Source organism: Rutidosis leptorrhynchoides, chromosome 10 (genome assembly GCF_046630445.1).
Source record: "Rutidosis leptorrhynchoides isolate AG116_Rl617_1_P2 chromosome 10, CSIRO_AGI_Rlap_v1, whole genome shotgun sequence".
In the NCBI taxonomy this organism is placed as follows: domain Eukaryota; kingdom Viridiplantae; phylum Streptophyta; class Magnoliopsida; order Asterales; family Asteraceae; genus Rutidosis; species Rutidosis leptorrhynchoides.
This window is the reverse complement of record NC_092342.1, coordinates 150,796,288-150,819,392: the sequence shown is the minus strand read 5'-3', so window position 1 is coordinate 150,819,392 and position 23,105 is coordinate 150,796,288. Positions and strand designations below refer to the sequence as shown.

Below are 23,105 nucleotides of genomic sequence, written 5' to 3'. Positions count from 1 at the left end.
GCATAAATATTCTAATTATATTTAAAATCATCAGTTAGACAACAAGATCTGCCTCCGTAGCATAGTGGTTGTGCGTTCCCTTCGTAAGGCAAAGGTCGTGAGTTCGATCCTCACCGGGGGCTTACTTTTTTAAAATTATTTACCATGTATCAAATCTTAGTGCAGGCTTCATTTGGTTTTTACATATCCAGTTCCCACTTCCTGAGTTTGACTATTGGGAATATGTTTCCCTCTTATCCGATCTGGATTCGGTTACTTTGGATCCAAATGGAATAGATAAGGTGGCTTGGACTCCCTCGTCTGATTCGTTATACACTGTTACTTAGGGTGTTCGAATTTTGGTTAATTGTAATGTGCCGGGTTGGTCCCGTATGATATGGCATGATCCAATACCGACCAAGGTTCTAATCTTACATTAACTCGCAATACAAGGAAGTCTCCCGGTGAAGTCGGTTCTTCTTCATTGTCATATTCTTCAACGTGGTCAAAATGTGAGGTGTAATTACTGTTTCTTGAATGAAGAAAGAGTCGATCATCTATTTTGACACTGCCCCTTGGCATTTTTAATTTGGTCCGAGTTGTTCACATGGCGGAATATTAGGTGGACGATCTCCACTTCAATCATGTTTACTTCCGATTGTTTTACGGGAATGGGTGTTAATGCCTCGAAATTTTGGAGGTTAAACGGGCCTGCATCTTTATGGGCCATTTGAAGTCTCATGTTGGTTGCACATCGTCAAAGAAATCAAAATAAAAAGTTTTTCATTGGGCTCTCGGAGCAAAACTATGTCATTCTCATCAGTTCTATTTTTAATTTGGTCCGAGTTGTTCACATGGCGGAATATTAGGTGGACGATCTCCACTTCAATCATGTTTACTTCCGATTGGTTTACGGGAATGGGTGTTAATGCCTCGAAATTTTGGAGGTTAAACGGGCCTGCATCTTTATGGGCCATTTGAAGTCTCATGTTGGTTGCACATCGTCAAAGAAATCAAAATAAAAAGTTTTTCATTGGGCTCTCGGAGCAAAACTATGTCATTCTCATCAGTTCTATGTTTGGGAAAACAACCCGTGGTTGCTTATTCGGGCCTAGGACGATTCACTTCTTTTGCTTGCACTACATCTACTCCTGTATTTCTGTTATGATGGCTCACTTGGTTGAATTGGTGCTTTTAAAACTATGTCCTTGCAACTAAGCAATCTTTTGTACTGACCACGTTGGTCTGTTTTATATTGGGTCTTTGATGACCCCTATTTTTTGTTCCTTTACAAAATCATTGTTTTCGATGATTTGCGATTCTAATATACTCCTTGTTTTTTGCCCAAAAAAGGTAACTTTTGTATTTGAGGTTTATTGCCAAATCTTTTGCATTTGAGGTTAATTGATGCTATTGCTTTTATTTGACATTTCTTCGATTTTAAATATTAATGTAGTTATGTTTTGTTAAAGGTTAATCAAGTGATGGAAATAGTGATAGTTGGTCCTAAATCAAATTTTCAGATATGAACTCATCTAAGTTCCCTCGCTAAAACTCAAGGAAATAGTTCAAGTTTTTTCGTCACAAAAACAGAAGATATGATCAACATTAAACATGTAAGTAACATGTTTCTTTCTATCAGTAAATACTTTTATCTACATGGATAAGAAATGTGAAAAGTTGCTAATTTAAATACTTTCATTTCTTCATATATACCGTTTGATATGTACAATATGCTTCAATGGTTGTCTCTATGATAACTAGTATGCAGCTTAAGGGGTTGATGAGAAAGATTCAATTCTCGTGTGGTCGAAGTCCCAGACAGAGTTATTATCTTGTTGTTCTAGAGAGTGGGGCCTACTTTGACTATATCGTTTCTCTAGAACTGCCTCCAGCTCCTCAATACGTGCTCTGAGTTCTGACTCAATTACTTCATGAAGACGTAATCTTAAATCTAGCGATGAAACGGTGTAATTGGGACTGTAAATGGGCTTCCCGGTGCTTTCACATTTGACCTTATGGTCAACTTGGTCAGATTCTGATCGGCTATCAAGGTGCCATGTGAGTGCATCTAGGTTCAAGTTTTCTCTAGCCATGTCTGCTTCGACGTCTGAATCAATCTGCAACATAAAATCACGACTTGTAAAGGTGACAAACTTGGTAGGGGTGGGTGTCAAAACAGGTAATTCTGGTGTGGGTCGAAACACAAACCGCTGCAGGTGGATTCACCCAGAAGATTTAGTCAATTTTCCAATACTTGTTTAGTTAAAAATAGTTTGTGTCAAAAACGAAGGTTCAGAAACAATCTAAATCAAATGATTTAGAATGTTTTATGCATTACAAATACAGTTTGGCTGAAATTTGACTCATTTCACTTATTTCTAGTTAACTGTTTGTTTAACGTTACCCGTTTAGCCCATTAGAGACAAAGTATAACCCAACTTGACCCATTTATAAACAAAGTATAACCCAACTTGACCCATTTATAAACGAATCTTTAAAGTTGCCACGTCTGCAATTAGTAGCTTACCTCCACAACATTAGACAATCTGTGCAGGGTGGGACCCATCATATTTTCTTCTAATCGCTCAAGCTCGGCCTCAAGTTCTGCCTCAATGTCACTCATGAACCCAATGTTATCAACATTTGGACTATCGGCTGCAGTTCCATGTGGCTCAGTCCCATTCTCGTGTGTGGTAAACCCATCTTTTGATTCAAGTTTTTTGTGTAGATCTTGAACCATGCTCTCAGCTTGTTCTAATAGCTCATTTAGATGCTGAATTTCGTGTTGATTAGTCACAATCGTTGACAATATTCCGATTATAATCCCAAGGAATATGGACACCATGTCATTCCCTGTTTCAAACGATTTTGGTTAGTACAGACGGAAAATTGTATATCTAATCTAGAGGTGGCAATTTAACCATCCCAATCCCAAGATAGCTTAGTGTTTGCTGAGTTCTTCCCAAGAGGTCTCGGTTTCAAACCTCGTTGGATGCATATCTTGGTCGGGGAAAAGGGTTGGAAATGATCACGGGATATTCAAATAGGCAGCGTACATCTAAGTAAAAAAAATACTCCCCTCCCCTCGGGTAGCCTAAACAAGGTAAAACCTTTTCCGTTTCCTCGTTTTACCATAGGAGGCAATTTAGTGTTAGAGTCTATCTCTATTAGTTAAATTGGGTAAAAAAAAAAATACTCCCTCCGTCCCACTTTACTTTTAGGGTTAAAATATATCTCTATTACCCTCCCTCCGTCCCACTTTACTTTTAGGGTTAAAATCTATCTCTATTACCCTTTACTTTTACCTAAACATGCAATTTAGTCCCTATGGTTAGAGTCCATCTCTGTTAGAGCATTTTTAACAATGATGGGTAAAAGTGGCGTGTTGAGGAATATGGGTGGGGTGCTTGGCGGACGTGCTGGTAAATTGGTAAATAATGGAGTGGCGTATTGAGTGTCGTGTTGGGTGATGTGGTAAAAGATGATTGGAAGTGTAAAAAAGGGATATAAAAATAAAAAAATGAAATATGGAATACAAACACGTCGCCTACACGCTCACTTATCTCTCTGTGCAACCAACGAGCACGCTCAGCCCAAATGACCACCAGCACCCCTTGCTAGGGGCATGCTCGGTGTGTGCTAGGGGCATGCTCGGTGAGTGCTAGGAGCACATGAACCTAACTCGGGCTTGTTATTCATGGTCTTACCCTTAATTTTTACCCTAATTTTGCATGTCTACCCAACCAACTTGTTTTGAACAGTTAGAAAAGAGTCATTGGTTTTTCAGGTCCGAAAATGAAGTAAACAACTCAGGTGGACAAGAGGCGAACCACGTTCTGGCCTGAACCATTTGGACCCGACCCAACCTGACCACTTTGTCACATGTATGTTTAAAAATTTGAGAAAGCAATGGCGAACCTTGTGAATGAAGCTCTCGTGTTTCAAACTTCTTGACTGAAATATGTTCTGGTCTTCTCGGGAGCATTACTGAAGCTGGCTCAAAGAACTCAGCTTCCATCGATGCTCCATTTTCATCCATGAACATGATCTTATCATCTTTCACATCATTAATTTGTGTCGTCTGTTTTCTTTGATAATCTACGCTATTTTCGTTTACCACTAAAGACCTTAGGTTCGAGAAAGATTTTCGCTTCAAGCTCTTAGTTCTGAATTCAAGTAAAGGATTTCCATAACTGTCAAAGCATTCATCATGTTCATCCTCAGCTGACGAACCATCTCCTTCTGACAGGCATCCTTTTGCTAACTTTGGCAACACGAAAACCGAGTTAGGAACTTTACCTAACAGCTGGCATGTTTCTGGCTGCACCTGTGGTGATAGGTCACACGAAATCTTCGACGGGGGGCTCTCTTTATCTCCTCCTGATAAGTTGTGCCAGTGTTTGGCCACATAACCAGCACCAGTAGCTGCTGCAACAACCCAAAACTCCATGATTTCTATCTTTCTGCAACTTCAACACAATCCAGCTTTTTCAAAAGTATTTGTTTTTTATTAAAAAAATGTTTGGATTCTTTCACTTGAAAACTGGCATCTGTTTATGAATTTATGAAAGATAATCCATTTGGGAAGAAGTTGAAAACAAAAGAAGAAAATTATAGATTCAAATAATGAATAAAGAGAGTTTTTTGAAAGCTCTTGTTTATTATATAGTCATTTTCAACATTAATATGCAATGTTCCAAGCCACATGACTGGATTAAAATAATGAGGTCCTCAGGTCATCTATTTTCATTTTCTAGCCAACTTAAACTTAAAATAATCTTTGACATTGACATTGTTATATCCTCTGTTATCCATTCACCCTTCAAAATCTATAGATAACAAACAAGTGTGAACTTTAAATTTATATTTCTATAAAATATTAAAAATAAAGATTTCAGTTACATAAGATTATGTCAAGGATGCAGAACTCGTTACTCTGAGGAGTTATCAGTTTGACCTTTTTATGGAGTACTCGGATGGACCAAGTTTGATTGTGGCTTTTTGATCGATTTTGAATGACTTTCCAAGTAATCCAGAGTCTTGCAAAATTCACTACTCGAGGAGTACTCGGGTGGGACTTTTTTAGGAGTACACAGATGGACCAAGATTGACTTGGTTGATTTTGTTGATTAAGTTTTGACCGATTTTGACTAATTTACCAAGTAATCTTGAGTTTTGGCAGAGTTTTGACTGATTTTCCAAGTATCCCAAGTTTTGGCAGAATTTTGACCGAGTTTGACCGAATTTCCAAATAAACTCGAGTTTTGGCAGAGTTCGACTGAGTTTGACCGAGTACTATCCGAGTAATTCCGAGTTCTATGATACTAGATCATGTTATACATATTTCTTAAATTTATAGATAAAAACATCAAAATCATGACAACCAAGCACAAGTCCCCATTATTTATTAGTTTCTCTAGTTCAATAATTACAAATAAAATATACACCATACCCCTATACTATTATCCATTGATACATTAACAACCCGGACTTCTCTTTTGTGTGTGTATATCATGATTCCCCATTGCTTAATGCCAGATCGAAAGCACCAAAAAGTCGAATCATTATAATCATCAAGATGCCAGTGTTGTACTCGAGCAACTATCGATCGTACATGCCAAGATGTCTCTATAATCCCGAGCAATCGTAAACGAATCATACACTTGCCCATCACTGCTTTTTTTGTACTCAAACAAAAGAGTCGAGTGGTTGAACGCAGTAAGTTTTAAAAACCCGTAATCGTAGTCTCTAAAGATACTCCAAACGGTATTAAATGGCGCAAATGGAGTGAGATCTGCCCCTCCTCCCCCAGCCACCACATGTATTGTCCCGTTTAAACTGCCTTTGTAATGGTTCTTTTCGTTGTTCGTGCAAATATTCTGAATCAGCAAGTTTTCATTACAATCAATACTTACATTATCTATAAGAATGTAACACATGATATTTTATTTTAGACATTGTTCTAAAAGTCGGCCTACGCATCGGTTTGGGGTCTATCCCGTCCCGAATCGCCCACAAAAAAGCCTAATAAGTCAGTCAACGCTAATAAGTCGAGTCAAAGTTGGTCAAAGTCTATTTCGAATTCATACAACCTAGAACCTCCTAAATTGTTTATTCGAAGAATTACATCATTATTGTAACAATATGATTTTTATTATTTTAGTTAATATATTATTTATTATCACCATTATTGTTACAATATGATTTTTATTATATTAGTTAACATATTATTTATTATCGTAACAACCACCTGGCCCATGTCGATATCTATTTAATATGTATGTTCCAACACAACCCAACCCAATTTGACATGTAACCAAACCCATCCATCTTATCACCTCTAGCGATCGTGGTTATAAACATACCTCATAAACTGGACAGGTCCTCTCATAATTATGCGCATGACCATAAACAGCTATATCAACTTTGTATTTTTGCCAAAGCTTTTGAAGGCTGTCCCTCCCCATTGGCTCTGCAAATGAACCTTCAACTGCATAAAACAACGAGGACGAATATCCGAGTACGCGATGTGCGATAAAGATTAACCACGGTTGTTTTTGTCGATCTACAGATGCGAAACATTTTTCAATGAAATTGTACTGCTCTGTGCCTTCCCTCCAATCATGCTCCGTGTCAGCAACGCAGAACCTAAACATCCCATGGTCTGTAGAATACCTGAAATAAAAAAACAAAAAAATAAAATCAAATAAAATCAAATCAAAGTCAATGTTAGTTTACATCAACCTAATTTAAGGATATTATTATGGAAGTACAAGACTTGATATGTACCAGACTTTATTTCTTGTAACAGTTGGGACGTAAAACATAGTTTCAGCCACAACACCACATTCTCCTCCAGAATCATTGTTCTCGTAAAAGGATCCCGAGTTGGGCCAGTCACGTTCGTGATTACCACTACAAAGAAAAGACTATCATTTGATTATCGAAAATTAATACTGTAACAAAGACCTCCAAGAATAAGAGACACATTTTTGGATTTTGGGTCAAACATATCCTTCAACTTTCTCAAAAATATTAAATTCGTGTTTTTTATTCCATCTGACCGTTGGAAGTACTAAATTTGAGTTTAGTAACTCCAAATCAGTTATGCAAGATCAAGAGTTGATTTGACTTTTGAGGTCAAGCATTAATCTGAAACTTCTTAACGCTATAAAATAACTTTGATTTTGAGAAAAGTTTGGTAACCACATAAAATTTGCGTACAAGTAAAACAAGAAATACCTTAGAAGCTATTTTAAAAAATCAAGTAAATGTAGAAAGTTGTTTGACCTCAGAGTCAAACTCCTCAGTGTAGATCGGCAGGCCCTAGCTTCTAAGGCAACGGGTACCCCTGAGCTATTAGCTCAATGGTCCTTCTCGATGATTGATTACAATTAAAAGAATAGAATCTAAGGATACCTAGCAATCATATAGGGTACAACTGAGGCTATTGGTTCAATCTGAGAAGTAAATTGATCCCACTGTGAAAGATACCCATTTGCATAGCAGATATCTCCAATATGGAAGACGATATCGAAGTTTTCCAAATCATTGATTAGTTGCTTTGTAGTGTTAAGCGATCCAGGTTGAAAATTATTGTATTCGTTGGACCCATCGGCCTCATCCTGCATTGAGTTCACATAAATATCATATATAAACACAAGCAATTGATTTTTCGCTTGAAAAAAACGCGATCTGAATAATAAAGTTCAAACCTTTCCCATGTCACCAAAAATGATAACACGTTGTAGAGAGTCTTGACCTGGAAATGGAGATGATTTAAACTGGTACGTTTTGCTCCAAATGATAGTATCATTTGGTAATTTGTGCCCTAGCTTGTATGTATACCTATATAAACATGTTAAATATAAATCTTTGTTACAAGACGTTTGAAACGCTGCCAAAAAGGGTGAGTCTGCCAAAAAGGGTCAAATTTTATGACGTTGAACCGAGTCAGGTTGGCTAACCCACACACTTGTACCTTATATTTATTTTTATGAATAGTTAACGAGGTAGTTATTACTACAGAACAACATTAGAACAAAACCCACATTGACCAACTCATAAGTTAATGGATAGAAATTGCCACCTGCCCACCTACTGTATAATTCTTTATAAGACTATTGATAGTGCCGATATACGGTATCCGCTTTCATTTATTTTATAAAAAAGGTATAGCATACATTTGATTGGGCCATAAGTCTTTCAAGAAGGTAGTATGAATATAACCAGGATCACGCCAACCCACAGTTCTTGCTGGTGCACCTGCATACACATACACATACACGTATACATCAATAAAATTGAAACGTGCCACTCCAAAATATGAAATTCCCATAATTATTAATTTTTTTTATAAATAAACTTTATGTTATACACACCACACATGCTATTGCGGTCAAAAGTCAACGTTCCAGCATAAGAGTGCCTCTGCTCTCCACCTATCTGCCCCCATTCGACAAACGGCACTGCTTTATCGATTCCATATCCACTGGTCCATGTTACAGTCATCTGAAAATTAAGTCATATATATATATATATATAGTGGTAGGATCAAGAGGGAAGTAACTAATCGGGGGAAGCGGGGGGAAGCAAATATTTTTTTTTTTTTTTTCATTTTTTGAAAAAACTTTGTTCACGAACATTATAGATTGGATGAAAATATGAACATTTAATAAAGACACTTTGTGATAAATGTTTTTATTTTGGCGGGAAAACGCTCGAAGAAGTAATATATAACAATTATCGTGTTTTTCGAGAGTATGTTGAGGTTTTAGATATTAGGGTTTAGATATTAGGGTTTATAGGGTTTAGATATTAGGGTTTAGAAATTTAGGGTTTAGGGTTTAGATTTAGGATTTAGATTGAGTTTTTAACACGAACGGTTTAGAGTTTAGGGTTTAGGGTTTGGTGTTTTGGGTTTATGGAATAAACCCAAAACACCAAACTCTAAACCCTAAACCCTAAACCCTAAATCGGGCTAAATTTTACTTCACAAAACATGAAAAAAAAAAAAAAAAACGTTAACATTCTTCACGAACAATATTATCTTGAATGTTATTTTTGTCGATCGTTTTCCCCCCAAAATAATAACATTCATCACGAAGTGTCTTTTTTAAATGTTCATATTTTCATCCAATCTATAATGTTCGTGAACAAAGTTTTTTCAAAAAACGAAAAAAAAAAAAAAAAAAAATTTGCTTCCCCCCGATTGGTTACTTCCCCATTGAGCCTGCCCATATATATATATATATATATATATATATATATATATATATAGAGAGAGAGAGAGAGAGAGAGAGAGAGAGATTTAATCAATGCATTGAATGTTTTGATTCAGAGTTTTTTTTTAAAGGGTTAGAAATTAGGGTTTAGAAATTAGGGGGTTAAAAATTAGGGTTTAGCTATTAGAGTTTAGAAATTAGGGTTTAAGGTTTAGAAATTAGGGTTTAGGGTTTAGAAATTAAGGTTTAGATTAAAAGTTTTAACACGAACGGCTTAGAGTTTAGGGTTTTGGGTTTTGGGTTTAGGGTTTTGGGTTGAGGGTTTACGGAGTAAACCCGAAAACCCTAAACCCTAAACCCTAAACTCTAAATCGGGCTAAATTCGAAAAAAACACTTCACACAAGATGAAAACAAAACGATGCAAATAAACTCAGAAGCATAACATTAAATGCATTGAATGTTTTTTTTTATTTTTTTCTTTGAGCGTTTTCCCGCCAAAATAATGACATTCATCACAAAGTGTCTTTTTTAAATGTTCATATTTTCATCTAATCTATAATATTCGTGAACAAAGTTTTTTCAAAAAACGAAAGAAAAAAAAAATTTGCTTCCCCCTTCCCCCAAAAAAGTACTTCCCTCTTGATTATGACCATATATATATATATATATATATATATATATATATATATATATATATATATATAAGTCTATGCAGTTTAGCCCATGTATATACATATATAATTGTATACATATACGAATAAAATAGAGGTGGAGCTCACTTCATCCCACATCTTTCCTTGAGCTAACCGGGGGAAATTTGGTGCATTCGGGTTTGCAAAAGCAACTGTATTTGAAACTGCCACCAGCTTTGGCTGTCCACATATGACCGAAATTTTTTAAATTAAATTCGACCAAGAGATGCAAATTTAAAAAATCTATATAAAAAAAAGGTAAGTGGATTAAGAGAAAAATTACAGTCGATAATCCGCCTGTGAACAATGCAAAAGAGAAGTCAGATCTTTGATTGATCAACTCAAGTTTTAATGTAGCTTTTCCTGTAACTTTGTAATTAGGATTGGTGTAATTTGCATATTGGTACTGAAAAAGTAAGTTGCAAAGTTAGCTAAACATATTGTGATGAAAAAAAAAACAAATTAAACACCGCTTAATACATGAAACTAGCCAGGACCCAAGTAAACAAACCTTAATAGGCGCAGTGCACAAATACGGAGGGCTAAATCTTGAGTTTTCGGGGAAGCATGTAGAATCACTGAAAACAATAAAATTGTTAGACACTGTTGTAAAAGTCCGCAGAGTCAGCCGACGCGTCGGTTCGGGGCTAGCCCGTCTCTGAATTACCTTAAAAGTCAGTCAACGCTAAAAAGTCCGGTCAAAGTCTCGGTCAACTCGTTCAAAGTGGTCCGAGTCGGGTCTGAGTAGGTCAAAGTCAAAGTTAGGTAAAAATTTTATATTTTTAATAATATATTTTGTGTCAAAAATCTTTCTTTGAAATATATACGTTTGATATATTTATGTGTAATAAAAATGTTTAATTTATTTATTACTAAAAGTCAAAGTTGGTCAACGCCGACTCGTTCTCGAGGGTCCCCACCGACTCGTCCCCGGCTCATGACTTTTACAACCTTGGTCCTGCCCCATCAGAAAAACTGGTGTAATAAATAAAACGAAAATTATAAGAACCTGAAATTGGCAGGGGAGAATACTCCAATCCAATCATCAATTGATGGATTCAAGTTGCTAATATCTACAGTCACCCATTCAGTATTTTGGTTCTAAAAAAAAAAAAAACAAAAAAAAACAAAAAAAAGCTGCATAAGTTTAAAAAAATCACACTTATTCAGTCGCTAATTTCAAGTTCAAAACTGGTATAAGAACTAACATGGCAATAAATATATTATAATATGAATATGAATTACCAAACTTAAAACTCAACTTTATTAACCTTTAATCCAAGAATTGTAGGAAAAGCTTTGATTGAAGCATCATCACTTATAGCAAATGTCACTTGATATATACCAATCTTTGCAAAAGCATGATCTCCATGTGATGCCACTTCTTTTAGGCTCAATAAAATAAACAACCCTGCTACCAAACTGAACCCTGCAACTTTAAACATCCTTCCCTGTAATTAAAACAAATCAAGAATCATATAATGTGTTTGTTACAAATAAAGCAAAATAACAGAAACTTCAGTACATATAGTGGCAACCTACCCAGAAAAGTAAACTTGTGTTGATAAAATCAAACCCTAACAGTTGAGATCAGGATATTGAAGTAATTACCATGATAGTAGTACCCATGAAACTTTTTTTTTTTTTTTTTTTTATCAATTAGTTGATAGTTGATGCAGCAAAGTGTTCAATTTCAGTTGTTATAACAGAAAAGAACGAATTATATTGGGTATATACCTTTACGGGTTCCTTTTTTGTGACAATTTTGCAATCATGAATTACTTTTTAATTATTATTTATTAATAATTATACAGATTTAAAAATAATAGATCTACGTCTGTTTGTCTTATTTACTAGATTTTTCAAAATCAAATAATCCGAAGTTTTCATTAATAAATTTACAAGAAGATGTGTTACTAATGTGGTTGGTTTAGATCGCCCTACGGCTGTAGTTTATTGGGATCACGAAAAATCGTATAGGACGGCTTTGGTTGCCAAGGGGTTCTGCTCTAGTGCTGATCGTAATAGTGTTGGGTCGGGCTGTGCTTTCGTTGTGGAAACAAGTCGTGCTGCTCATCACTCTTCGTTAGCTTCTGAGCAAGATGATTCGCAATCTAAGGTTGATTTTGTATCGTTCCCATGTGCCGGTAAAAAGTGCGAGAAGAAAATGTATTTAGGTGTCGCGGTTTATGCGTAATTTTAATGTTGAGTTTGAGTGCATCGTGAAGTAACGGTGGACGCGTGGATGGAGGTACTCGTTCATTTTCGAATTTTGGTTCTTCTGACCCTTAAGTGAAAAAGTGGTGAATATTGCCAAGGATGTTTGTTTGGAAGATAATGGTCCATTTATCAACCAATAAATGTTTGTGAGGAGAGGAGTAAGGTGGTGAATTTGAAATCTCTTTTGGTAATGTCTAGTATCGATATTGTACGTATTGGTTCAAACTGTTTTGAGACTACATCGGATAAATTCATTAAAAACAAGGTGAGTGGTTCGGGTGTGACGTCCCATTTGTTGTTCGTGGTGATGATGTTGAAGTGATGGATGAGTCTTCGAATATTGGCAAGATTGTGCGATTCTCATCTTTCGAATCGCCCTTCTCGTCTTTTATTAAGTCTCGTGGGGGTAAACATTTTCGTAAGGATAAGGTTGAGGGTAAGGTTCAGAGACCGGATTTGAAGGGAATGAAATCTTCTCGGGCCGACTTGCAATAAGATGTCCTTTTGATGATGTCGGTTGGATGCGGTCTTTTGTTGTATCTAGTCGAGGTTTTATGTTTGTACGTTACTTTTGCTTTTGTGTAGCTTTGTTGTTTTAGTTGTTTGTTTTGGGTCGTTTGTGCTTGTTTGTTTTGGGTCGTTTGTGCTTGGTTGTTTTGTGCTGAATAGGTTTTCGCTCAGTCCCTTGTATTCCTTTTCGGCTCAGCTCGCGGGTAGATAGCCGTTTCATGGCTTGTTTTCGGATGTTAGGTTACGCTTTCTAGTCGCGAGACTTTCCGGTCCCCTTGTATCTTTTGATAGGTTTTTCATCGTTTGATGAAAAATCCTTGGTTATATACGTTCTTTGTTTTTTCGCCAAATAAAAAAATAAAAATAAAAATTTGGCCGATAAACTATATATCATCACTTTCGAGTTGATGGATTACGATTGAAGACTATTCATGTCATACCGGCAATTTCAACTATTTTCCGGCTTGAATCTCGTTCAACCCATAACACGTACAATTCTATCTACAAACAAACAAATGAGATCACACGATCAATCTCATTGGCTTTCTTTGCGTTAAGAATTTCTTATAATGATTGTCTACATCATACCCGTTCATACCCACACACGCTAGGAGTGTGACCGTGCATATGGCGGGAAGAACCAAGCAAACACGACAACCATACGGAACCATACCAATCTTGGGCGTTGTATGTGACGCCCCGTACTAAATCATCACGTACGGACCATCATCAACAGGATCATTACAAGGTTAAGTACTATATGCGTTTTCAAAACAGAGTTTGCATTCATTAATAAAAGTGACGTCATAACAAACGTCGAATGTTTTACAATCCAAAAGTAAGCTTCACTAAGTAGAAGCATTAAATAAGTGTACGTGACCACAAAGGTCGTTACATAACATAGTTTCAAAAGTAAATAAGTTTGAATGCAAGATAAGTAGTCATGCGATAACAACTCTAAGCAGCGGGTTCTACAGCACGACTAGTATGATAGCGGAAGCGACTTCAAGCACCTGAGAAATACACGCTTAAAAAGGTCAACACAAAGGTTGGTGAGCTATAGTTTAAGTATAACAGTAATGTAAGTAGGCCACGAGATTTCGGTGCTACAACGAGCGTTTCAAAAGTATGTAAAAGTATATGCTTAACCGCGGGCACCCGGTAACTAACTTAACGTTTATGTACCCCCTGAAAGTGCACATGGCAAGTGCGTATGACCTCGAAGTATTAAACACTCGTTAAATGCTAGCGCGACTAGCCCGAGTGGGGATGTCAAACCCTATGGATCCATATCTAAGATTCGCGTTCACAGTTCAAAAACCAATGATTAAACGTTACCGAGCTAAAGGGAATGTTTCTGCCGTTATATAACCCACACATATATAAAGTTTAAGTACTCGTGCCTATTATGTAAAACATAAAATGCGCATGTATTCTCAGTTCCCAAAATAAGTTAAAGTAAAAAGGGAAAGCTATAACTCACAATGATAAGTAGCGGTAAAATAGTAGTAATGTAGAGTCGGGAAAGTGAGCAAGTAATCGGTCCAAAAGTCCTCAACCTAAGTCAAATAGTACCAAGTCAGTAGCTTGTCTTAAAAGGTTTATAAGTATGTAAATAAGGTCATAAGGGTCATCATCAATCATCATCAAACGAAAAGTATAGGTATGTTTTGTTCATAAAAGAAGTTTTAAAACAAAGGCTGACTTCGGTCAGTCACCACGGTCTCTATACCTACTGAAATAAGGTGAGACCAGTGGCCATGGCTCCGTCTATGAGTCCCTTAAGGGTGCTAAAAATCTCAGAAGCAAACTCATCTTATTTTGACCGTGGCGACGGTTTAAGTGCGAGTAGGTCAGAATTTTCTGCACAACGTTAAAGGACCTAGTGACGATCGGAGGGCCATAAATCCTAAACCGTAACTCGTATTAAGACGAGTCCTAAACGAAAAATTATCTACTCGAACAGAGATAACTGAATATTGCAGTTACAGTAGCCCAGGTGTTTGGGTCTGACTCAGAAAACAGTAAACAGAAAACAGAAACAGGAAACAGAAAAGTAAATGGACCTAGTGACGATCGGAGGGCCATAGACTCTAAACCGTAACTCGTATGAAGACGAGTCTTATATGAAAAGTTATCTACTCGAAAAGTCCTATCCAAAAATCAAGGTTAGATCAGCCCAGACCTACTGGTCTGTTACGAATTCAGCTGATCAGAAAGTTGGACAGAAACAGTAAGTTTTAAATGGATTCCGGTGGTTTGGTGCTTGATGCTCATCACGGTTCTCATCCTTGATGCATATAGCTTCAAGTGCACAACTCGTTGATGTGTTAGCATCATATTGACCATGATTTGACCATCATAACCCTTGTGTGAGTCTATGATATGAAGCACAACTCACTTTAGAGTTGCATGAAGGTTGATGAACCAAAGTTGCATCAAGGTCATAGATTCAACACATGCATGTAATGTAAAAATAACATTGTACTATAATTTGAAAATAAACTAAATAAATCAAGATCTTAAGTGGTAGTACATAGTTTTTAGATTGGTCTAAAGTTGTAAGTAAATTTTATGTTCTTGAACCTTTTTAAAGTTAATCTTTAGTTCAAGAGAAACGAGATCAAAGTTAACTTGTAACACTTGACCATCCACAACCAAAATCACGATTTTAAAAGATGAACAAATGAGAAAAATAAAGTAATTACACAAGTAGTAAGTTCATGGGTTTCATACTTTTAAAGATTCAAGCCTAAGTCTTGATCTTTAGAAAGTAAACTTTTAAGTTTACTTCATGAACACAAGTATGCTCACAACACATGAACTTTTATCCTTCAAAACAATAAAGGTAGAACATAAACTAGAGAGTTTTGTTCTTGCATGTTCTTGCTAACACAAGATAAATAAAGAATCAAACTAGAAAGTTTGCTCCTTAGTAATTGGTATGTATTATCAAGGAACTAGTAAGCAAAACAACTATAAGTAAGTAACAAGAACAAGAACAAGTAACAACAAGTAAATGATGATGATTAGAGGGGTGTTTTGGTTCGGTTTTAGCAAGGAGGAAGAAGAGGGAATTGCTCAAAGTTACTTACAAGAACTAGAGAGTAAAAGGAGAGAAATTAGTTGCAAGTTTGAAGTGTGTGTGAGAAATGAGAAAGCAAGAGATTATGTAGTCAAACTTGGAAACCAAAAACCCCCCTCCCCATGCTCTCTTGGCCGTGAACCTCCCACCAATGGGGGAGGGAGTTGCTCACTCAATGTGCATGCTTCTTTGACTAAGGGTGAATGGTTAAAGGGTAACTTTGTGGGGTAAGTGTGCAAGTAAGTGGTAAATAAGTTTCTTACCATGTTTTTCATCTAGGTAACTCCTAAAGTGATACTTACATAAGTGTTGGGCTAATTAAGTCCATTAAAGTGTAGGGTGGGCTTATAAGTCCACAATCATGAGTCCATAACATTTAACAAGCCCAAGTTCAAGTAATTCACAAATTAATCCATCTAAAGCCCAAGTAATTAACTAATAACTATAGTTAATCAAAATAATTAATAAAATTAATTATGAATGTAAATAATACTTGAAAATATTATTCGTGCAAGTTCCGGGTGTCGCAAGGGCGTTTCGGGCAATTAAAGTCAAGTTCGGGCAATCATGGAAACAAGTAAATGTAATAACGTACATTCGTTTAATCACACGTATTAATAATAATAATTATTAATAAAATAATGTTGGAAAAACCAGGGTCGTTACATTACCCACCTGTTAAAGAAAATTTCGTCCCGAAATTTTAAGCTGAATCTGAAGGTGATGGAGGAGGTGGAAAAAGGTGAGGATACTTCTGTCTCATTTGATCCTCTCGCTCCCAAGTAAACTCAGGTCCTCGTTTGGCATTCCATCGAACTCGGACGATCGGAATCCTATTGTGTTTCAACTCCTTAACTTCACGTTCCATAATTTCAACAGGCTCTTCCACAAAGTGAAGTTTGTCGTCAATAGTAAATTCCTCCAATGGTATGATCAGTTCAGGTGGAGCAAGACACTTCTTCAAGTTTGATACGTGGAAGGTAGGATGAACTGAGCTCAATTGTGTTGGAAGGTCAAGACGATAAGCAACGGGTCCAACACGCTCCAAAATTTCAAAAGGGCCAATGTACCGCGGGTTTAACTTTCCGCGCTTTCCAAAACGAATCACACCCTTCCAAGGTGCAACCTTCAACATAACGCGGTCACCAATGTTGAATTCAAAGTCTTTACGCTTACTATCAGCATAACTCTTTTGGCGATCACGAGCTACCTTGAGTCTGTTTTGAATTTGGGCAATCTTCTCTGATGTTTCGTGGACTATCTCGGGCCCGGTGAGTTGCACTTCACCTAGCTCGGCTCAACAAAGAGGAGAACGGCACTTGCGGCCATACAATGCTTCAAAAGGTGCAGCTTTAATGCTCAAGTGGTAACTGTTGTTGTAAGAGAATTCGGCGAGTGGCAAATGCCTTTCCCAGGCCTTTCCAAAATCAATAACACATGCACGTAGCATGTCCTCCAAGGTTTGAATTGTTCGTTCACTTTGACCGTCAGTCTGAGGGTGATATGCAGTGCTCATGTCGAGACGAGTTCCCATGGCTTCTTGCAAAGAACGCCAAAATCTAGAAGCAAATCGAGGATCGCGATCGGAGATGATCGATAAGGGTATACCGTGTCGTGATACAACCTCTTTAATATAAAGTTGAGCAAGTCTCTCCATTGTATCGGTTTCTTTCATTGCTAAGAAATGTGCAGTCTTGGTAAGACGGTCAACAATAACCCAAATGGTATCGTATCCGCCCACTGTCTTTGGCAGTTTGGTGATAAAGTCCATAGTTATCATCTCCCACTTCCATTGTGGGATTTCTGGCTGTTGAAGTAACCCAGAAGGTTTTTGATGCTCGGCTTTAACCTTTGAGCAAGTCAAACACTTACTAACATAAGCTGCAACGTCTTTCTTGAGATTCGGCCACCAATATTGTTCTTTAATATCATGGTACATCTTGCCCGCTCCGGGATGAATCGAATATCTTGACTTGTGAGCTTCATCCAATATGAGGCTCCGTAAGTCTCCATAGCGTGGTACCCAAATTCTTCCGGCATAACATCGGAGTCCGGATTCTCTAACCTCGAATTTAGAGACGAGAATGTTCAAATATTCATATCGTAAGTGCTTCTCTATGAGAGCCTGTTCTTGGGCTGCTCGGATTTGGTTCTGGAGATTGGAATGAATCGTGATGTTCAATGCTCGAACGCGAAGAGGTGCCGATCTCTCCTTTCGGCTTAAGGCGTCAGCAACAACGTTGGCCTTACCCGGATGATAGCGAAGTTCACACTTGTAATCATTTAGCGTCTCAATCCACCTTCGTTGTCTCATATTCAAATGTTTCTGATCGAATATATGCTGGAGACTCTTGTGATCGGTGAAGATAGTGCATTTAGTTTCATAAAGGTAGTGCCTCCACAATTTGAGCGCGAATACAACGGCTCCAAGTTCAAGATCGTGTGTAGTATAGTTTCGTTCGTGGATCTTAAGTTGACGAGAAGCATAGGCAATGACCTTCATGCGTTGCATAAGCACACAACCATAACCAGTTTTCGAGGCGTCGCAGTAAACAACAAAATCGTCATTACCTTCAGGAAGTGATAGGATAGGCGCGGTGGTTAACTTCCGTTTCAAGAATTGAAACGCTTTCTCTTGCTCGTCTCCCCAAACAAATTTCTTTCCTTTGTGAGTGAGTGCGGTTAGCGGACGTGAAATCAGAGAGAAACCTTCGATAAACCTTCGGTAATAACCGGCAAGGCCCAAAAATTGGCGGATGTGGGTCGGAGTAGTGGGGGTCTCCCACTTGCTGATAGCTTCGATCTTGGCGGGATCAACTTTGATGCCCTGGTCACTCACAACATGACCCAAAAACTGAACTTCCTTCAACCAGAATTCACACTTGGAAAACTTTGCGTAAAGTTGCTCACGTCTCAAAAGTTCAAGTACTAATCGGAGATGATGCTCGTGTTCTTCTTCGCTCTTAGAGTAGATGAGGACATCATCTATGAAGACTATAACAAATTTGTCCAAGTACGGCTTGCAAACACGATTCATAAGGTCCATAAATACAGCAGGTGCATTGGTCAGACCGAATGGCATTACAAGAAACTCATAATGTCCGTAGCGGGTTCTAAATGCAGTTTTCATCACGTCACTTTCCTTCACCCTCAACTGGTGATAGCCGGACCGTAAATCGATCTTTGAGTAAACACACGATCCTTGCAGTTGGTCAAAAATATCGTCAATTCGTGGTAGAGGATATCGATTCTTGATTGTTAATTTTTTGAGCTCACGGTAGTCGATACACATTCGGAAGGATCCATCCTTCTTCTTTACAAACAACACAGGCGCGCCCCACGGCGAAGAACTCGGTTGAATAAACCCTCGATCAAGTAACTCTTGTAGCTGGCTTTGCAATTCTTGCATCTCGGAAGGTGCAAGTCTATAGGGTGCGCGAGCTACAGGTGCAGCTCCTGGCACTAAGTCAATTTGAAATTCTACTGCCCTCGGTGGCGGTAATCCAGGCAATTCTTCGGGAAAGACATCGGAGAACTCGTTCACAATACGCACATCTTCTACTTTCTTCTCCTCGGTTCCTACGATTTTCACATGAGCTAGGACAGCAAATCGTCCCTTCTTCATGATCTTTTGCGCCTTCACGCAACTAATGAGGTTCAGTTGAGAGCTACATCTCTCCCCATAAATGATCAATGGCTCGTCATCTCCTTGCGGTATGCGGAGTGCTTTGTCTCCACAAATAATCTCAGCCCTTATCTTAGTTAGCCAGTCCATGCCAACAATAACATCAAAACTCCCCAACTTAATGGGTATCAAGTCTATCTCAAAGTCTACCCCGGCTATGTTGATAATAGCCCCTCGGCCAATTTGGTCCACTTTTTCAAGTTTTCCGTTGGCTACCTCGACAAGCATACTTTCCTTTAAAGGAACTAACGACCAATCTAACTTATCACAAAAATGTCTACACACATAGCTCCTATCGGCACCAGTGTCAAATAGGACAGAAGCTAAAAGATTGTTGATTTTGAATATACCTGTCACCAAGTCGGGGTTGTCGCGTGCGTCCCTTGCATTAACATTGAAGGCTCTAGCACGTGGTGGTCCGCCATCTTTACGCTTGTTTGGGCACTCGTTTCTGAAATGCCCCGTCTTTCCACACTCATAACATTTCCTAGGCCCATTGTTGTTGTGGTTTGGCTTCACGTTCAAAGTAGTAACCTTACAATCCTTACCAACATGCCCAGTCCGTTGGCATTTCTCACAGACAACATTGCAATACCCGGTGTGGTGCTTATAACACCTCTTGCATTGTGGTAAAGTTCCTTTGTAGTTCGGGTTAGAGCTTGTGCCGGGGTTGGTGTTGTTGTTGTTTTGCCTGAAACCTTCATGTCGCTTTGCCGGGTTTTGATCATAGTTTCTACCTCGGTTGTTGTTGTTGTGGTTGTTGTCCCATTTCCTCTTCTCGCCACTACCAGTTTCAAACTTAGCCTTCTCCGGCTCGTCAAGGATGATTTGATTCAAGAGAGTATGCGCCATGCGCATTGCTTCGGGAACACTTGGTGGCTTGGATGAGGTAACATTGCCCTTGATGGACTTAGGAAGTCTCGAGAAGTATTTTTCCAAGCGCTTAAATTCGGGGGTGACCATGGTCGGGCACATAAGAGCCAACTCCAAAAACCTACGATTGTAACTGTTAAGGTCGTTCCCTACGGTCTTCAATTGCATAAATTCAATTTCCATCTTTTGGATTTCGGTCCTCGGACAGTATTCCTCGATCATAGCAGATTTAAATTCTTCCCAAGGCGTAGCATACGCCTCATCAATTCCTTGTGCTTGGGCCATGGTATTCCACCATGTAAGCGCGCCATCGGAAAGCGTGCAAGATGCAAATTTCGTTTTGTTAGCCTCAGAGCAATTACTAACCCTGAATACCGATTCTAATTTTTCGAACCATCTTGTGAGACCGACTGGTCCCTCAGTGCCACTGAAGTAGTGCGGCTTACAGCTTTGGAATTCCTTATATGTACACCCAATTTGGACGGGTGGAACAACCGGTGGTGGTGGTGGTGGAGCTTGGGGTTGCCTTTCAGCTAGAGCAGCAGCAACACGCTCGTTAATAATTTCCTCAATTTGTGCTGCGGTAGGGGTTGATCTCCCGTTGGCCATGATGTTCTAAACAAACATTTTGACTCAAGTCAAAATCCAGTATGCAAATAATAATAATATAGTGTATAACAATCAACATGAAAACAGCACAACACATGTTGATTAAGTAACGCAAGCAGATATAAGTACCACAAAACCATGATAATGTAAATAGAACACTTGTGCAAAAAGTAAACAACACAAATTTCCATTCATTAAAGATAATAAGTTCCATACATTACAATAAGTTCGTACGATACATAAGGGAAATATGAAATTCCAAAAGAGATTACAATACAGAATCTAATACAAAGTCCTACGGTGATGGTGGGTGCAAGATGTCCAAAACCTGAGCCAACTGCTCCTCAAGCTCAGTAACTCGGGCCTGAAGGATCTCAATCTCCCGCCTCAGTCCCTCATTAGAGGAAGATGGTGGGGCAGGTGGTGCTGGCGGTGCAGGTGGTGCTAGTGGTGCTGAAGTAGATGGTCCGGCTCTGGGTGGAGATGGTAATATCAGTGGGTCAGCAGGGTACGGCACCAGCCGTTTACGAGCAGTAATCCTCTGACGCCGACCAAAAGCGTCAGTGATAGTACGACCCGGAATAATGCCAGCGAAGCGATACCGCTTCTTCGGCGGGGTAGAGGGTGCCTGAATCGGTCTGTCAGCGGGATCCTCCTCATCACTGGAGTCATCAGATGTGGTGTCGTCTGAAGGAGCATCGGTGGAAGACCCGTCGTCTGAATCATGTGGTGGTGACACGGGTGGCTCAACTGGATATCCGAAGGCGGCCAACATCTGTCGGTGTTGGCCTGGCGTAATCACTGCTAGGTATTCGTCGGGAGTGCGTCGGCAGGGAGTGCGCCAGTGATTACGAAAAGGACCCTCCCCGAACTCCGCGGGGATCTCCATACCACCAATGCGAGCCAGTTGCCTCGGGGGTCTGGAAGAAGACGCTGGGGCAGGTGCACTAGAGCTAGCTCCGGAAGTGGAAGCGCCGGGATCGCCAGTGGGTGTCGGGGCCGAAATATCGGCAGCAGCAGCAGCAGCAGCAGGTATAGCAGTAGGTGGGACAACGGGGTCTGAGCCTGTACTGCCCGGAATGCCAGCAGGTGGAACGTCCGACATCTGAACAAGGAAAAATAAATTTTTCCATGTCAGTAAGTCATAAAGCACGCAAATAATTGGCCAATAGTTTAAATCATGTATAACAGTAACTAGCATGGCAATAACAGCAAATCGTATGAAAGTAGCATGCAATCGAAAGCAAATAATAGCATGCAGTAGTGAAAACATGTAGTAACATACGGCATATAGCAGTAAAGGTAAGCAGCAACATGTAGTAAACACAGCGGAAACAAGTAAACTAGCAAGTTGTAGATTAGTCCTATTAGTGAATCCTACTTGGGTCGGTCTTAGACTCACTAATGCATCCTAATTCCCTACAACCAAGGCTCTGATACCAAATGTGACGCCCCGTACTAAATCATCACGTACGGACCATCATCAACAGGATCATTACAAGGTTAAGTACTATATGCGTTTTCAAAACAGAGTTTGCATTCATTAATAAAAGTGACGTCATATCAAACGTCGAATGTTTTACAATCCAAAAGTAAGCTTCACTAAGTAGAAGCATTAAATAAGTGTACGTGACCACAAAGGTCGTTACATAACATAGTTTCAAAAGTAAATAAGTTTGAATGCAAGATAAGTAGTCATGCGATAACAACTCTAAGCAGCGGGTTCTACAGCACGACTAGTATGATAGCGGAAGCGACTTCAAGCACCTGAGAAATACACGCTTAAAAAGGTCAACACAAAGGTTGGTGAGCTATAGTTTAAGTATAACAGTAATGTAAGTAGGCCACGAGATTTCGGTGCTACAACGAGCGTTTCAAAAGTATGTAAAAGTATATGCTTAACCGCGGGCACCCGGTAACTAACTTAACGTTTATGTACCCCCTGAAAGTGCACATGGCAAGTGCGTATGACCTCGAAGTATTAAACACTCGTTAAATGCTAGCGCGACTAGCCCGAGTGGGGATGTCAAACCCTATGGATCCATATCTAAGATTCGCGTTCACAGTTCAAAAACCAATGATTAAACGTTACCGAGCTAAAGGGAATGTTTCTGCCGTTATATAACCCACACATATATAAAGTTTAAGTACTCGTGCCTATTATGTAAAACATAAAATGCGCATGTATTCTCAGTTCCCAAAATAAGTTAAAGTAAAAAGGGAA

General features: G+C 38.8%; 2 protein-coding genes and 1 non-coding gene across 6 annotated transcripts; 1 reads left to right on the top strand and 2 right to left on the bottom strand.

Annotated features, from left to right (window-relative positions):
- The first annotated feature begins 50 nt into the window (after positions 1–50).
- On the top strand, positions 51–122 carry TRNAT-CGU (transfer RNA threonine (anticodon CGU)). Its single transcript has one exon. It is a non-coding gene; the product is annotated as a tRNA-Thr (tRNA).
- Positions 123–1,650: 1,528 nt separating this feature from the next.
- LOC139872929 (uncharacterized) lies at positions 1,651–4,632 on the bottom strand. Its single transcript, XM_071860863.1, has 3 exons — positions 3,901–4,632; positions 2,510–2,835; positions 1,651–2,099 (listed from the first exon to the last, which is right to left on the bottom strand). The coding sequence occupies exons 1-3, from the start codon at positions 4,430–4,432 to the stop codon at positions 1,752–1,754; spliced, it is 1,206 nt and encodes a 401-aa protein (XP_071716964.1). The 5' UTR covers positions 4,433–4,632; the 3' UTR covers positions 1,651–1,751.
- Positions 4,633–5,371: 739 nt separating this feature from the next.
- Positions 5,372–11,754, bottom strand: LOC139871588 (probable inactive purple acid phosphatase 1). 4 transcript variants are annotated; one of them, XM_071859290.1, is made up of 13 exons: positions 11,637–11,754; positions 11,162–11,350; positions 10,909–11,000; positions 10,411–10,477; positions 10,183–10,305; positions 9,987–10,079; positions 8,364–8,493; positions 8,166–8,247; positions 7,698–7,830; positions 7,402–7,607; positions 6,772–6,897; positions 6,348–6,657; positions 5,372–5,861 (listed from the first exon to the last, which is right to left on the bottom strand). In XM_071859290.1, exons 2-13 carry the CDS (start codon positions 11,342–11,344, stop codon positions 5,556–5,558), a joined length of 1,851 nt encoding a protein of 616 aa, XP_071715391.1. In that variant the 5' UTR covers positions 11,345–11,350; positions 11,637–11,754; the 3' UTR covers positions 5,372–5,555. The 4 variants fall into 4 exon arrangements, with proteins under 4 accessions (XP_071715391.1, XP_071715389.1, XP_071715393.1 ...); XM_071859288.1 differs by lacking the exon at positions 11,637–11,754 and adding an exon at positions 11,442–11,568; XM_071859292.1 differs by lacking the exon at positions 11,637–11,754 and adding an exon at positions 11,442–11,568 and having other exon boundaries at positions 7,477–7,607.
- Between the last annotated feature and the right edge of the window lie 11,351 nt (positions 11,755–23,105).